General features: G+C 42.3%; 1 protein-coding gene across 2 annotated transcripts in view; it reads left to right on the forward strand.

The window, feature by feature from the left end:
- ribc2 (RIB43A domain with coiled-coils 2) overlaps positions 1 to 14,512 on the forward strand; it is a 55,324-nt gene extending 40,812 nt beyond the window's left edge. For both annotated transcript variants that reach the window (XM_072552307.1, XM_072552308.1), the window contains exons 6-7: positions 10,010 to 10,176; positions 13,440 to 14,512. In XM_072552307.1, the coding sequence (XP_072408408.1) occupies positions 10,010 to 10,176; positions 13,440 to 13,521 (249 nt within the window). In that variant the 3' untranslated portion in view covers positions 13,522 to 14,512. The remainder of the gene's footprint in view (positions 1 to 10,009; positions 10,177 to 13,439) is intronic.
- The last annotated feature ends 3,810 nt before the right edge of the window (positions 14,513 to 18,322 follow it).

Below are 18,322 nucleotides of genomic sequence, written 5' to 3' on the forward strand. Positions count from 1 at the left end.
ATTTTATGCAGCTCTGATGAAATTGGAATTATTCACTACCTTTTACACTCTTCGTGCACAATACATGGTGAGTGATAATGGGCATTAGGTGAATTCTGTCTCATATCTACAAAAGCATACTTTACAGCAATCATAGGATGATGGCCAATAATGGGGAGTCTAATTTTTTTCACCTTCCCTAATCTTGGGCCACAAAGAGCAATCCTCATACTTAGAATTTTTCCTTATTTTTATAGCCATTTTAGACAAGATTGGGAATTAATGTCTGTTTTGTGTGCATAGATTAGTGATACATTATGTAGTATTTGCCCACTGAGCTATTAGAACCTCTGTAATTTAAAATACACTGAGAAATATTGTTATGTTTTAAGTTAACACCAGATACTGGTCATGATGTACACAAATGTTTATTTCAATAAGCAAGCTCTGACTCCCTGTACACAAAATATGACAATATACATAATAATCATTTAATAGTACAGAGTTGAGTATTGCCGAAAAAAGGCCCTTTTGGTTGAAGTTTTTCACCTTGCACTCATCAGGATAATTTACAAGTCACCCAAATATAAATTTAATGGAAAAATCAACATGCTTCAACATAATGTGTATTTTTTCAACAGTAGGCATTATTTTAGAAATGGGTTAAAAAAACCTCAAATTACATTCATATATATTCTGAGAATAATATGTAACATCAAATTTTAAATCTGATCTCCCCAAAACTGATTTTTTTTTAAAGTGCATCACCAATATGTGGATCTATTTGAAGAATAGCTGCTATCAATAGGAGCTTTATCTATTCACCAGGTTGGGGAAATTACAACGACCTTTTCTAAATTAGAGTTTTCAGTCTTTTTTAAGAGTTAGGAATGGTATAAATGCTACTAACTAGAACTCAAATTCCCTTATAAAGTCCTGCTTATCCACACACAAACAAATGGGGAAAATTGATCATGGTGGAGGTAGAAAACTGGAAAGTCAGTTCAGTGGTCTTTGCTTCCTGGTTCCAATGTTGAGATGATCCTTCTTTGGCAGTCAGGCCCTTGGTGTCCAGTTATCTTTCCTGGGAAGCTTCCACTGATTTGTAAGATCTACAGAGAGACTGATTCACTTGAAAAATGTCTCTGATTTTTTTCAATTCAAAAGTCATAGTTCACATCTACCGCTGCAAGAAAGATATCAATTTTTTTCAAGTTTAAATTTAGTTTTTTTTAATGCAGAGAACATGCAACTTATACAGACAACAGGGAGAATAGCTGCACACACATCTGTGCCTTTCTATCTCTCTAGGTCTCTGTAACTTGCTTCCAGTTTAACCTGCTCAGTTGGCTGAGAATTCATCAGCTTCATTTGTAAACAACTTCTCAGGTCTTGATCTTTGCACATTGCAGGAACCCACAGCCACAGAAACAGAGTTCACAATGGAAATCAAATTCTTTGCTGTGAAACTAGAGTCATAGAATCATAGAGATGTACAGCATGGAAACAGACCCTTCGGTCCAACCCGTCCATGCCGACCAGATATCCCAACCCAATCCAATCCCACCTGCCAGCACCCGGCCCATATCCCTCCAAACCCTTCTTATTCATGTACTTTAAAAGTGGATAAATCCCCAGGAACTGATCAGGTTCACCTGAGGACTCTGTGGGAAGCTAGAGAAGTGATTGCTGGGCTTCTTGCTGAGATATTTGTATCATCGATAGTCACAGGTGAGGTGCCGGAAGACTGGAGGTTGGCAAACTTGGTGCCACTGTTTAAGAAGGACAGTAAAAACAAACCAGGGAACTATAGACCGGTGAGCCTAACCTCGGTGGTGGGCAAGTTGCTGAGATATTTGTATCATCGATAGTCACAGGTGAGGTGCCAGAAGACTGGAGGTTGGCAAACGTGGTGCCACTGTTTAAGAAGGGCAAAAAAGACAAGCTAGGGAACTATAGACCGGTGAGCCTGACCTAGGTGGTGGGCAAGTTGTTGGAGGGATTGTTGCCTAACACCATCAAAATTGGCCTTTCTCCAATTTAGAACTTCAACTTTTAGATCTGGTCTATCCTTTTCCATCACTATTTTAAAACTAATGGAATTATGTTCGCTGGCCCCAAAGTGCTCCCCCACTGACACCTAAGTCACCTGCCTGCCTTATTTCCCAAGAGTAGGTCAAGTTTTGCACCTTCTCTAGTAGGTACATCCACATACTGAATCAGAAAATTTGTCTATTGATCCATCCTGGTAAATCCATGTTATTTTGAAAAGTTCTATATCATTGCAGTCCACAGTTTATAAAGGCAAAAAAAAAGACATAGTCTTCACATCAGAAACATTTGAGATTTAGTTCCTGTACCTTTTGTTCTGTATTATCCTGCATATATATTTGTATGTGTGCTTCTTGTGAAACAATACTCCCCCAAACCTGCACTCCTATCACAGATAAAAGTGTGTGAAATAAACCCTTCTTCTGGTTTTTAACTTGACAACAGTGTTGTCGCAGAGCCCACAAACAGAAAGAGTGTGTGAAATAATGTCCCTCCATGTTTAAACACAATGAATAAATTAAATTGTGTTCTGTTTATAGACCAGTAGTGAGAATAGGGAGACAGATTTGTTTTAAAATTTACAGTCTGTTCATGGCACAATCTAGTTATGTTGATTATTTGTTGGAAGTATTGAATAAGATGCCTCTGGTGCCAGTACTTGGACTATTCTTCCTAATCTCCATATATAAAACCTATTCTCAGAAAATCAATGCAAAGCAGTCCAAATATGCAGACGGTAATGAACTAGATGAGTCAGCTGAATTGATAACATTACCATTGGAGTTATAAAATCTGTTGGATAAATACGAAAATTTCCAGTTGAAATTTCATTTAATTGCTACACACAGGCAGAAGTACATAATATGTTGAATTTGGAGCATCTTTGGCAAGAGACCTGTACTATGAGACCTGCTGAGTTTCTCCAGCATTTTCTGCATTTGTTTCGAGTTCACCTCTGGCTATTAATACCATATGTGAAAAATTATACCTTCTTTCTCAACGTTGAGAATTTTTTTTTTGTTTGCCATATTTTCCTAATTGGCTCACCATTACCCATATCATAGAATCGTAGAATCCGTACAGTGTGGATGTAGGCCATTTAGTCCATCGAGTCCACACTGACCCTCCAAAGAGAATCCCACCTAGACCCACCCTCCCACCCTATCTCTGTAACCCTACAAATCCCCTGGCTAATCCACCTAGCCTGTACATCTCTAACACTATGGGCAATTTGGCATGGCCAACCCACCGAACCTGCACATCTTTGGACTGTCAGAGGAAACAGGAACTCCTGGAGGAATGCAGACATGGGCAGAGTATGCAAACTGCGTATAGACAATCACCCAAGGATGGAATCAAACTCAGGTCCCTGGCAGTAGTGCTAACCACTGAGCCACAGTGCCACCCCCTCATTCAGGACTGGAATAATTCAGCTCATGGAAACTGTCTTCCAGGTAGCTGAACAGTTTGAGGATGTAAATGATCAGAGCAGAAGCTATTGCACCTCTAGGAGGAAAGGAGCTGTGTTCCAGCTCTGCAGTAAACAGCATCTCAAACCTGGAGCTAGCCAGTTTACTTCCAGGGTTCTGATCAACAGAAGTATCATCTGAGCAAATCCAGTGTAAAGAAACCACTGAACTATCTTCCCATCTTTGCCACCACCCATAAAACCCATTTTCTATTTTGTGTCTGTCTACTTCTGTCTCTGTGTGCATGTAAATGTGTAGAGCAGGTATTTTAAAAGTCAAATTAGTGTTTTAACTAATAGAATCATATATCAACAGTTCATAATCGTTTGTCAATAGTAAAAATCATTTACTGGTAAAACTAGTAAATCTAAGTACAGAAACCTGGTCCATGCTTTCTTCCACCTGGGTCTAAAGAATGGGTAAATTATGGAATTCAAAGTCTTTAACCTTTGTAATGACTCTGGAATTAGTGGGGCTTGATTTCCAGTGCACTATCACATGGAAGCACAGCAAGTGATAATTGCCTCTCTAGCAAAATTCTTGTCTTGCTGTTTAAACCTTGGGTGGAAATTTGCACTATTTTTTCAACATTCATTTCATTTTTCCAATCCTACCATACTTTGTCAACTGACTCACTGTGTTGTTCAGGGGCTTGGGAAATGCAGCCCTATAAATTTATTCTCATTTTTCCATCCTTAGCAGAGTTCTGTGGAATCTTCTTTTACATTTATTAATGTAGTTTAGCAGTTTATTAACTCTGTTTTTCTCTCTCTGAAGATGGTGCTAGACTACAACATGTCCTTGATTTTTTTTTTCTTTGAGTGGGTAGGATTTTTATTTGTTCTCATGCAGCAATCACACTTACTAGCTTTACAAAAAAAAATAAAACATGACACCAAACACATGGACAAACACAAGTATAACATTTGAAATGGAGAGAGAGTCTGATCCAGATGGGAAGCTATGCAGTTTAAATGTTCTGTGACACAGTTGCTTAATGATTGCCTTGTATTCTCAGTATTAATGAAATCTGTGGTTAACTTTGAGTTTGCAGTAAATAGGTTTTTCTCCAGTTTACTTTTTCTTTGGGCACTTTTTAATGTGATGATGAGGATACGAGAGAGAGAGAGATCCAGTCCTTGCTGTTGCCAATCTGAGTATCTTTCTCTCTTCTGCTGGTCAAAAAAAAGCTACTGAAATACTGCTCCTTTGTTTATTCCCACATTGAGCTATGTTGGTTTCTTATAAACTGGATAATCTGCAGGCAACCTTTCATGTCTAAAGTATACTCCTTATCTGGCACATGAAAATTGAAAGAGGAGATGCCAGTTTCTTGTGACTGGCTTTTATCTCTTTAGATAAAATGTTAAGTTCAATTCAAATGGCTCTGTTCACACTATGTTGGAGTCCTGAATTTGCCTCAACCAGACATCCTTTTAATCTGTCCTTGAAAGGTTTCCAGTATTAAATTAGATGATTTAAAATTAATAGTCTGTATACTATCGTACAGCACCTATTGAATCGTTGACACTTTGACTAGATTTCCATATTTCAACCAAGTAAACTGAAGAAGTTCTTGCAGAAAGTTGACATTGCAATACCCTAAACATGGTAGATCTTGAATAGTTAAGGGTTGAAAAATGTGTTGCTGGAAAAGCGCAGCAGGTCAGGCAGCATCCAAGGAGCAGGAGAATCGACATTTTGGGCATAAGCCCTTCTTCAGCCCTTGAATAGTTAAGTCATTATTATGTCTTGAGACCTGTTTTGATTGCCCCAGGGATTCTGAGAATTTGTGATCATTTTTTTCTTAATTGAACTTGGATTTTTTTTGTCTTTCTTTCCTCCCCCAAGAGATTGCATGACTGCTATTGAGTGGAAAGAATTGGCAGCATGTTGTCCAGTTACAATGTGTTTGATTGGGACAATTATTGCAATTGGTGTTTTGTTTCTCTTCTGCATATCTGCAAATTCTGTTCAATCACATAACATCCTGACTTGAATACACTTCCATTCCCCATCACGAAGGCATCCAAGCCCTCCGCTTCTTCCTCTCCCACCGACCCAACCAGTACCCTTCCACTGACACCCTCCTCCGACTGACTGAACTGGTCCTCACTCTTAACAACTTCTCCTTTCAATCCTCCCACTTCCTCCAAACCAAAGGAGTAGCCATGGGCACCCGCATGGGCCCCAGCTATGCCTGCCTCTTCATCGGATATGTGGAACAGTCCATCTTCCTCAGCTACACTGGCACCAACCCCACCTTTTCCTCCGCTACATCGATGATTGTATTGACACTACCTCGTGCTCCCATGAGGAGGTTGAACAGTTCATCCACTTTACTAACACCTTCCACCCTGACCTCAAATTTACCTGGACCGTCTCAGACTCCTCCCTCCCCTTACTAGACCTCTCCATTTCTCTCTTGGGCGACCAACTCAACACAGACATTTACTGCAAACCGACCGACTCCCACAGCTACCTAGATTACACCTCCTCCCACCCTGCCCCCTGTAAAAACACCATCCCATATTCCCAATTCCTTCGCCTCCACCGGACCTGCTCCCAGGAGGACCAATTCCACTACTGAACAACCCAAACGGCCTCCTCCTTCAAAGACCGCAATTTCCCCTCTGACGTGGTTGATGATGCTCTCCACTGCATCTCCTCCACTTCCTGCACCTCCACCCTTGAACCCCACCCCTCCAATCGCCACCAGGATAGAACCCCACTGGTCCTCGCCTTCCACACCACCAACCTCTGGATACATCGTATCATCCTCCGTCATTTCCGCCACCTCCAAACAGACCCCACCACCAGGGATATATTTTCCTCCACACCCCTATCAGCATTCCAGAGAGACTACTCCCTCCGTGACTCCTTCGTCAGGTCCACAACCCCCACCAACCCAACCCTCACTCCCGGCACCTTCCCCTGCAACCGCAACAAGGGCAAAACTTGCGCCCACAACTCCCCCTCACCTCCCTCCAAGGCCTCAATGGATCCTTCCATATCCGTCGCAAATTCACTGCACCTCCACACACATCATTTACTGTATCCGCTGCACCCAATGTGGTCTCCTCTACATTGGGGAGACAGACTGCCTACTTGTGGAACGTTTCAGGGAAAACCTCTGGGACACCTGCACTAACCAACCCAACCGCCCCGTGGCTGAACACTTTAATTCCCCCTCCTACTCCACCAAGGACATGCAGGTCCTTGGCTCCTCCATCGCCAGACTCTGGCCACATGACGCCTGGAGGAAGAGCACCTCATCTTCCACCTAGGAACCCTCCATCCACACGGGATGAATGCAGATTTCTCCAGCTTCCTTATTTTCCCCTCCCCCCACCTTATCACAGTCCCAACTCCCGGATTCAACACCGCCCTCTTGACCTGCAATCTTCTTCCCGACCTCTCCGGCCTATCACCCTCACCCTCACCTCCTTCCACCTATCGTATTCCCAGCACCCCTCCCCCAAATTCCCTCCCCCCTACCTTTTATCTCAGCCCACTTGGCACACCGGCCTCATTCCTGAAGAAGGGCTTATGCCTTAAACGTTGATTCTCCTGCTCCTCAGATGCTGCTTGGCCTGCTGTGTTTTTCCAGCAACACATTTTTCAATTCTGGTCTCCAGCATCTGCAGTCCTCACTTTCTCCTAGTTGAAATGAAATACCACCTCTTCAATATTCCTAGGACAAAAGCCTGAAACTCTTTTCATAACAGCACTAAATGTGTACCTACACCCCATAGAGTACAGTGGTTCAAGGAGATGTCTTACCATCACCCTATCAAGGACAATTAGGAATGGTAATAGGTGCTGACCTGGCCAGCAACACTTGTGTTAAATACTTTGAGTCATAGAAATATACAGCACAGAAACAGACTGTTCAGTCCAACCAGACATCTAAAAGACCATTCTAGTCCCATTTGCCAGCACTTGGCTCATATCCTTCTAAACCCTTCCTATTCATGATGATTAGATTACTTACAGTGTGAAAACAGGTCCTTTGGCCCAACAAGTCCACACCGACCCTCCGAAGAACAACCCACCCAGACCCATTCCCGTACATTTGCCCCTTCACCTAACACTACGGGCAATTTAGCATGGACAATTCACCTAATCTGCACATTTTTGGACTGTGGGAGGAAACCGGAGCACCCAGAGGAAACCCACGCAGACACAGGGAGAATGTGCAAACTCCACACAGATAGTTGCCTGAGGCGGGAATTGAACCCGCGTCTCTGGCGCTGTGAGGCAGCAGTGCTAACCACTGTGCCGTCGTGCTGCCATATACCCATCCAGCTGCCTTTTAAATGCTGTAATTTTACCAGCCTCCACCACTTCCTCTGGCAGCTCATTCGATACTCGCACCACCCTCTGTGTGAAAATGTTGCCCCTTAGGTCCCTTTTAAATTGTTCCCCTCTCACCAAAACCTATGCCCTCTGGTTCTGGACTCCCCCACCCCAGGGAAAAGATTTTGTCTATTTATCTTATCCATGCCCTTCATGATTTTATAAACCTCTACAAGGTCACCCCTCAGCATCTGACACTCAAGGGAAAACTGCCCCAACTTATTCAGCCTCTCTCTATAGCCCAAACCCTCTAACCCTCTCATCCTTGTAAATATTTTGTTGAATCCTTTCAAGTTTCACAACATCCTTCTGATAGGAAGGAGACAAGAATATTGCATGCAAAATTCCAAAAGTGGCCTAACCAATGTCCTGTATAGCCGCAACATGACCTGTATAGCCGCAACATGACCTTCCAACTCCTATACTCAGTGCTTTGACCAATAAAGGAAAGCATACCAAACACCTTCTTCACTATCCTATTTATCTGTGACTCTACTCTCAAGGAGCTATGAACCTGCACTCCAATTGTTCAACAACACTCCCCAGGACCCTACCATTAAGCATATGAGTCCTGCTCTCATTTGCTTTTCCGAAGTGCAGCAACTCAGATTTACAGAGGAACCTCAATTATCCAAATACCAATTATCCAAAAATTGGATTATCCGAAGGAGATCTCGAGGTCCCGATACAAACATTACATCACAGATATGTTTCCAACAGTGATCGCATCTTTTGTTTACAGTGATTAAACAGGCACCGTCTCCAATTGACTGACCTATCACCCTCCCTCTCCCCACATTTTCTCTGGAGTTCTACAGAGGAGTGTACCCTAAACTCCGCACCCTGCTTCCCCAGATAATCTGACCAACATTGTCCTGTACAGGGCAAGGTGGAACCTGTCAAAAGGTTGCAATAAAACGTTGTGTGTGTACACACTATTTGGAGACTTACTCCACAAAGGCAGCTGCAGCAGCAATCTTATTGTTGGTCTCCAGTCCGGCTCCCCCGGAGAGGGGGCAGAGTTAGTGTTGGACGGGGATGGGGGGAGCGGGCGGGGCGGTGGGGGGGCAGTGTTGGATGGGGATGGGGGCGCAGGCGGGGGCAGTGTTGGGCGGGGATGGGACAGGGGCAGTGTTGGACAGGTGCAGGTGGGGGGAGGTTTTGGACAGGTTGGGGGCAGGCGGCGGGGGGGGGTTTGAGAAATTGGGAGCAGGGATGTTATTGGACGGGGTTGAGGGGCGGGGGAGGTGTTGGACGGGGAATGGGCGGGGGGGCAGGGGCAGTGTTGAACAGGGATCGGGGGCAGTGTTGGACGGGGATGGGGCGGGGCAGGGTTGGATGGGTGCAGGCGGGGGGAGGTTTTGGACAGGGTTGGGTGTGGGTAGGGGTGCGGGGGGTGGGGGGGATGGTGTTGGTTGGGTCGGGGACTCGCACGCCGTGTGCTTCTGCAGTCTCCTGAACGGGGAACAGACTTTAAAAACTCCGAACCCCAGAGGAAAAGCATTTAATCGATTAACCAAATGATCGATTATCCAAACGAAATATTGCCCGCCCATCTCGTTCGGATAATCGAGGTTCCCCTGTATCTAAATTAAACTCCATCTGCCTATCTGATCAAGATCCCGTTGTACTGTAGGGTAACCTTCTTCACTGTCCACTACACCTCCAAATTTAGTATCATCTGCAAACTTACTAACTATACCACTGTGTTAAATTCTTCTGAGGCTTTTGAATGTTCAGCCCCAGCAGAGTCCAAGTACAAAAAAGTTACAATTTATAGATTATTGATGACAAGTTCTGTTCTAACTGCAGTTGAAACAAGAGAAAATCCTCTATCTATAAGTTTAGAATTATAATAATGAGACTCTATTTTAAAATGAACTTGTGTATGTTTATATGCATTCAAAATACTCATCTGATTTTACGTCCACTTTATATAATTTATACCTGTCATTCAATGCTGCCTGTGTTAGCGCATTAAACTCAAAATCCAACAAGCAGACCTACTGAGGGAGTTCTAATGACTGCCCTTCATTTTGATCAGCCCTGTTGATTATCTATGTCAGAGGATGCAATGATGTTCAAAGAATTGTTTTAAGCATGCCAATGAAGTACTGTAATGAAAAAATTGCTCTCTTATTTATATAAAGAGACTACAGGAAGAAGAGCGTCAGCGCAATGCAGAATGGGAGAGGCTGCGCAGCAACGATGCTCGGGCAGCTGTGCTTCTTGAACGACAGCAGCAGCGAATGAATCGGCAACTTCGGAAGGAAATGGACTGCCAAAACATACTGCTGTGCAGGGATCATAAGGCACGGTAAGGACTTTAAATATGCTCTGACATCTTTTAAAGTTTAATTTACCATTGACATTTATCGTGAAATAAATGGGTCAACAACCCAATTAGCTACCTAAACCAGGGGGTGGCAATCGTCTGGTAATATTGCCTCTGGACCGATAATCCACAGTCCTCGGTCATGTTCAGGGTACCTGGGGTTGAATCTGAATATGGTGGAATTAAAAGTCTACTAATGTCCATGAAATCATTGTCCATTATAATAGAAGCAATTTCTGTTTTGGTTTAGGTTTCAACAATTCAGCAGATCTGTGTATAAAAATCAGAGATAATGTTTCAAGTGACCTTTCTTCAGAACATTCAAAAACATCCACTGGATTCTAAACGTTAAGTCTGCTTTTTGTCCACAGATGCTGCCAAATCTGCTGAAATTCAAAGAGCAATTTCTGTTTTTATTTCAGATGTCCAGCATCTGCAATTCTTTGTTTTATCATGAAAATGCAATTGGTTTCCTAATCTCCATTAGGGGAGGAAACTGCCATCCTTACCTGGTCGAGCATGCATGTGACTCTAGACCCATGGCAATGTAGTTGAATCTTAACTGCCCTCTGAAATGGCCTAGCAAGTCATTCAGTTGTGTCAACCACTAAAACATCTCAAACCAAAGAACAAAACTTGACAGACCACCTGGCATCGACCAATGCACTGGAAATGACTGCGGCAAATGCAGTCATGTACACCCTGCAAAGTCCTCCTTATAAATATTTGGGGATTGGGTATCAAGATATACACTGTCTGAAACAACAGTCTTCATAATCATACTCGTGGAATCCTACCTTAAAGAAAATGTCCCAAAAAACAGCATTATCATCCCTGTGTCTGTTCTGACCCACTGACAATACCAATCCAAGCAGAGGTGGCAGAATACTTTGGACAGGTATGTGAATTGGAAGGATTTAGAGGGATATGGGCCAAGTGCTGGCAAATGGGACTAGAATAGTTTCGGATATCTGGTTGGCATGGACAAGTTGGACTGAAGGGTCTGTTTCTGTACTGTACATCTCTATGATTCTAATAGTGATAAACAGTCAAGAGGGAATTACACTGGGAGTCCTCACTGTTGACTTTGAACCACATGAAGTCTCATGGCACCAAGTCAATCAACCAGATGCTGATCACCACGCACTGCCACTCCTTCATGTTGAACACCACTTGATTTGGCACTGAGAGTGGCAAGGCTACAGAATATTCCCTGGATGGGGGATTTCAATATCCACAACTAAGATTACCTCAGCAGCACCACCACAGACTGAGCTGGCCAAAGTCTAAATGGCATAGATGCTAGACTGATTCTGTAGGAGGTGGCAACGGAACCAACAAAACAAAAAAATACACTTGACCTTATCTTCACCAGTCTGGTTGCCACAGATGCAACTGTCCAAGACAATATTGGTAGAAATGACCACTGCACATTTCTTGTGGAGACAAAAAATCCGGTCTTCACATTGAGAATACCCACCATTGTGTGGTGTGGCACAACCACTATGCATAAAGGGAAAGACTTCAAACAGATCTGCAACTTGAGAATGGGCAAACTTGAAGTGCTGTGAGCCAGCAGCAGCAGTAAAATTCTATTCCAACACAATCTGCAACCTCGTAGTCCAGCATATTCTCAGTCTTCCATTACCTACCATCAATCAGACAGGCATGCCAGGAGCAGCATTAGGTATACCTAAAAATAAGGTGTCAGTCAACTTGATGAAGCTACAAAATTGCAGTACGTGTGTGCCAAACAGCATATGGAGTAAGTGAGAACTAAGTGATTCCACAACCATAGGATCAGATCTAAGCAGTGAGCAGTACTGCCATGAATGGCAGTGAACAATTAAACAATTCAATGGAGGAGGAAGCTCCACAAATATCCCCATTCTCAATGTCGGGGGAGCTCAGGATGTGAGTGCAATAGATAAGGCTGAGGCATCTGAGACAATCTTCAGCCAGAAGTGCCAAGTGGATGATCCATCTCAACCCCCTCCAGAGATACTGAGCTGCTAGGTGCCAGTCTTCAGCCAATATAGTTTTTTCCACAGGATGTCAAAGAATGACGGGAGGCATTGGATACTGCAAAGGCGACAGGCTCTGACAACACTGGAGGTTACTATTGACCACACTTTGAACTGGACTAGCTTACAATATTCTGCTACAAGAATAAGACAGAGGCTGGAAATTCAGCAGCGCATAACTCCAAATTCCCCAAAGCCTGTCCCCTATTTTCAAGGCACAAGTCAGAAATGTGATGGAATGAGTGCAGCTCCAATACTCAAGAAGCATCTATGACTAAACAACCCCCTTGATTGGCACCATATCCACAGTATTCACTCCCTCCACACTGATGTTCAGCAGCAAAAGTGTATAGCATCTACAAGATTCCCTTTTGAAATCCATCAAGGCTCCTTAGAAAGCACCACTACCATCTAGAAGATCAAGAGGAGTAGATGGGAGTCTCACCACCTTCAGGTTCCCTCCATGCCACTCACCATCCTGATGCCATTCTTTCACTGTCAAAATCCTAGGAACTCCCTCCGTAATGACACATTGTGGGTCCATCTAAACCAACAAGACTGCATCATTTGAAGATGGCAGTTCATTACCATCTCCTGAAGACCAACTGAGATAGGCAATAAATGCTGACCCAGCATGCCCACCTGCCCACATCCCATGAAAGGTCATAAAAAATACAAGGGTTTACCTTTCTTAATTCTATTATTGACATAGGTCACATTAAGGAAGTTTAATATGGTGAATACCTGGATGTAAAAGCATACCTCCTTATGTGAATAGATTTCCACCCTGCTGGAGAAGTTTCATGAAAGAATAGGGAAAGTGGATGTTAAATGACTTTATAAACTACTATTTAAATAAATAAACAAAATAGAAACTGACACTAAAAATCCATTAACTGTCCTGAAATTCGTTGATTTGGTTGGTGCTACAATATTTGAAAAAGAGTCAAACTGGACTCGAAACATTAATTCTGTTTCTTTCTCCACAGATGCCAGACTTGATGGGTTTCTCCAGCATCTTCGGTGTTTGTTTCAGATTTCCACACTTGCAGAATTTATTTTTATATAAATGAAAACGCAAGTTTAACACATAATAATCATATCTGTTGCCAACCAGTCTTCACCTCAAACTATTAACTTTTTGAGTAAGAAGGGTAGAATGTAGATTAGACAAATATCTCATAACGATAGAAAAAATTATAAATGCTTTTTTTTTTGCAGGGAGAAATTTCTGAAAAATGAGGTCTACGTGAATGCTCCAACTGGAAAATATTTCGATCAATTTAACACATCCAGCCGATGATATGGAATAAAAGATTATCTTCTACCACATTCCAATATGTTTCAAGAAAATATTTCACTTTTTGTTCTCATTAAGAATGGTTTCCTATTGAAAGAAGCACCATAAGGAAACTATAATAACGTTTCAAATATTAAATTTATTATCATTTGAATTTCAAATTATCTTACAATTATTCAGTAATTTTGCATTTTAAACAGAAGCAACAAAACATTTTTGAAAGGAAACTGCAATGCTTTTCTTTTGCCTTTGTAACCATATAAAAATATTTGAAAGTAAACTCCTCATACGCAACATAAAATCCATCTATCCATTTGGTTTTTTGGAAATTAAACTTTCCATGATGTAAGTGTCAGCTTACCCCTTAAAAACAATGCTGAGTTGGTCTGCAAGTTGGCAGTTATTTTGCACAATGGTGATAAACAGCTGCTGTTAACTAACTGCCTCATGATGAGGTCTGCAATCATCAGGTTAGGGTCAGCATGCTTTAACTAGTTTCGGACATGGCTGATGTATATTGAAATGTGAGACTGTATCATGAGTCCCCCAGAAAATATTGTACTTTTATATGTCTTACTACATATTACTGTAATTTAAAGAAATGAATTTCTTAAGTGACCAGTCTTTCAGAATAACAATAAACCATAGAATCTTGGAATAAGTGTGTGAGTATTAGGACACCTGGCATGTGGCCAGTCTGCATGTTTTCCATTGAGAGCTTGGCAGGTTGTAAAATTCTTCTGTAATGGTGTGCTGTGGAAAACTTCAGGAGTTTTAAACAAACCCGTAAAAGACCTACAATTCAGGAATGTGAAAAGTATAAGCAACATACCTGTGTTTCTAATAAAAATGGTCAGCTGTAGAATACTCAATGATTTAATATCAACAGTTTTCTTCGATTTCATTTTTAAGATAATACACTTGGATAACCATTCTGGTATGTTCCATTGCATTGAAATTTAATGTTTCTCTAATAAACTGCAAAAAAAGCTGATTCTTATCAAAACAGATAAACATTTTCTGACACAGCCTTCGTTTTTCTCACCAGTATTTTTTCAAAACCTATAGGAAGGATGTTGTGAAACTTGTAAGGGTTCAGAAAAGATTTTTTTTCATAGAATCCCTACAGTGTGGAAACAGACCATTTGGCCCAACAAATCCACACCAACCCATTCCCCTACCCTATCACTCTACATTTACCCCTGACTAATATACCTAACCTACACATCCCTGAACATTACGGGCAATTTAGCATGGCCAACTCACCTATCCTACACATCTTTGGATTGTGGGAGGAAACCGGAGCACCCAGAGGAAACCCACGCAGATACTGAGAGAATGTGCAAACTCCACAAAGACAGTTGCCCAAGACTTGAAGAGGATATTGCCAGATTTGGGGGGTTTGAGCTATAGGGAGAGGCTGAATAAGCTGAGGCTATTTTTCCTAGAGCATTGAAAGCTGAGGGATGACCTGATAGAAGTTTATAAAATCATGAGAGGCATAGATAGGGTGAATACCAAGGTCTTTTTCTAGGAAAGCAGATTCCAAACCTAGAGGGCATAGGTTTAGGGTGAGGGGTAAGATTTAGAAGAGACCTAAGGATCAACTTTTTCAAACAGGGTGGTGCGTGTATGGAATGAGCTGCCTGAGGAAGTGGTGGATGCTGGTGCAATTACAACATTTACAGCATCTGTATCAGTATATGAATAGGAAGGGTTTAGAAGCACCAATTGCAGGCAAATGGGACTAGATTTATTTTGGATATCTTGTTGCATGGACAAGTTGGACTGAAGTGTCTGTTTCCATGCTGTACCTCTCTGACTCTATAATACAAATCAACTTTAACAAAGACTTACCCTCTTCCTCTCTGTTTGCATCTTTGAGATTTATGTCACAATGGGCCTGATTTTCTGAGGAGTGGAGATCTGCACCTTTTTTATTTTACAAAAGAAGGGAAACTGAATTTCTGAGGGGGTATTCTGATTGGGAATTCTCAGAAACATGGAGCCATGTTTCCATCCTGACAGTTCTCTTGTAGTTAAGAAATGTTGGAAAAAGGCGAACGGTGTCATTTTGCAGCAGTTAGCTGCCATATTCTGACATTTAAAGATCTACGTAGCCATTTTTATAGTTTTGTCAAATGGCAAGTACATAAGAGTGATGTTCAGGTGCATGAGAGGATAGAGTGGGGGTAGTTTGAGCCTAGCACTAAGGCAACGGGGATTGGGTGCAGAATTGGGAAACACAGAGCATGCCCAGTTGTTGGGGGTTGGAGGGTGGTGGGGTTGGGGGGGGTGGGGGGGAGGTGGCAGTGGTGGGGGGGAGTGGATGGACAGCTGTGGATGGAGTTGGGGTTGGGTCTGTCAGTGGGAAAAGGGCAATAAATCAGGTGTGGAACATGGGAAGGGGAGACCAAGCCCACCTGTGAGAGATAGAGAGGTTGGATGCAGAGCAGGGGAAGGGGGTTTGGTTCCAGCATCAGGGAGGGATGTTGGGTCAGTAGTGGAGACAAAAGGAGGGTGTCAGCTACAGGGAGGGGAAGTGGTAGTCAGATCCAGATTAGGGTTAGATACAGAATGGGGTAAAGGAATTTCAGACAAGGTCTGGTGTTGTCTGGGAATGGTAGAGTTGGAGGTTTATGAGGCAAGTATGGAACCTCCAACTTCCCAATAAATCATTTGGAGTTTGCTATGATGGTAATTTCTCAGGATGCCTATGTGCAACTCTGTCTATGCTGGAATAATGACTGTCTGGACATCGGAAAATCTGGGCCAAAAAAGGAACAAGTAGTGATTTTGTCCACCGTGTGTTGCAAAAGCACTTAATAGTTAATATGTCCCGAAGGACCTTAGTTTTGAAGGATTGTGAAAAATGAATTTATTCTAAATTCTGTAAAATGGCCTGGAGCGGTTTCTTTAAAAACAAGGTCATCAGAAGTCACTGTGGTTAGAGGTTTATTTGAACCAGACTTCCTAGAAATCATATGACTGGGAATAACTGGTTATTGAACCTGCTGGGAATGTTTGGTCAGTGATTCAATGGAGAGTGCTCTGCTATCTGGTTTTCAACTGGGGGACCAGAAGCCTGTCATGAAGAGCTGCCTTGTTGATCTCTCCCATTTTACAAAAGGAAATTTTCATCAAGGCAGGGTCATTTAAGTAAAAAAAATCTTCATCTAAACAGGAAGAATTTGCAATGCTATGGGGTAAAGATTGGGGAGTGGCACCAGATTAATCGTGCCTTCAGCAGGCCAACGTGATAGGCTGAATGGCCTCCTTCTGCACTGCAACTATTCTATGACTCAATAGGTGGGGTTTTTCAGGACCTGAGTAGGTGAGAAGAATGGTGGGCAGTGAAATTAAGCTTATCTGCAATAGTATCTCATTTAAAATTGGACTCACTGGAATTAAGAGAATCTTCTTAATGAGCTCTGGCCAGTTGAGAAAACCATCACTCCAGATACCTGATTGTATATACCCGATAACCTTCACTCTTCCTTGCAAATATTTGCTGCTTTGACTTCTATTCACATGGATCTAAGTGATCGCTGTATCAAGTTATGGGGTAAGCTTTCCAGGTTTTGGGAAGGGAAGCAAGGCAACTTATGTCTGTGGGTTGTGGTACAACATGGGAAGACCATAAACAGTAAGTGCTGGAGAAACTCTGCAAGTCTGACAATATCTATGGAGAAAAAAAGAGTGAACATTTCACATCCAATATGTCTCTTCAGAACTCCCAATGGCTTATGGAAGAAACCAGACTGCAGTTTAAAGGCTGATGGAAATCAAATGACTAAGATTAGGTAACTGTGGATGAAGGCCGTGGTAAAGTGCAAACAGAAAGTTGTCCATGTGACTATTGGCTACCTTAAAGTGTTGACAACAAAGTAAAATGAGATTTAACAGGGGAAGGATGGGGCACTGTCTGCCCAGGAATGAGATACTGTCCGACTAAAGGAGGAGTTATCTCTTTCATAGACACATAGTTACATAGTATGGAGCTTTCCTTAGTAAACATGATAGTTGGAAAGAAACCAGTTGGATAGCTGGATGAAGAGCATATTAGGGCACTATGAAGCAAGTGTGTGGCTCAAAAGTAAAAGTGAAAGATGGCTGTATGCATCAAAATTACTGTCTTCACAGATCTCCTGAAACCAATAGCTTGATGGCATGGGTCAATCCTGCCACTCTCCCTGTTCATCTTCCAGCTGAGATCTACCAGTACTGTAGCATCATGCTATAGTTGCCACTGGCTGCAGTCCAGTGTGTGCAAATACACAATATTCCATGAACTTCAATGCAGCAATCTGCCACTTACATAAAGATAGTAAGGTATCTTATAAGATGTTGTAGCCTATATCTGCCGACTTCTAGATAGCACCACTGTCTGCAAGAACTGCATTTGCCTTTATAGTGATAACAATCCTCAACTTTTTGGCAGAAGGGACCTCTTCAGAATTTCAACATTATTTACATAAATTGTGTGTGCAGTGTCTACAATGCTATGATCCCAGCTCCAGTGTCTTCACGCCAACCTCATCATCACTGGAATCAATCTTGGGAGCCTTTACTGAAATCCCCAAATATTAGGCTATTCCAGTGGGCTTAGGAGTAATAGGTTTCATTGGCTCCTTAATTAACCTAAGCTGCATCCCACCACCATTTGGTGAGATTCCCACATTAGGCACATTCCTTCCTCTATGATGCTGGGGACAATTTTCCCAATGTCAAAACTAGACATGGGTACTGTCAGCTATTTCTCCACATTTCTGGTTTTATACTAAAAGATATCCCGATGGAAGAA

The sequence above is a fragment of the Chiloscyllium punctatum genome, chromosome 32 (genome assembly GCF_047496795.1).
Source record: "Chiloscyllium punctatum isolate Juve2018m chromosome 32, sChiPun1.3, whole genome shotgun sequence".
Lineage (NCBI taxonomy): Eukaryota > Metazoa > Chordata > Chondrichthyes > Orectolobiformes > Hemiscylliidae > Chiloscyllium > Chiloscyllium punctatum.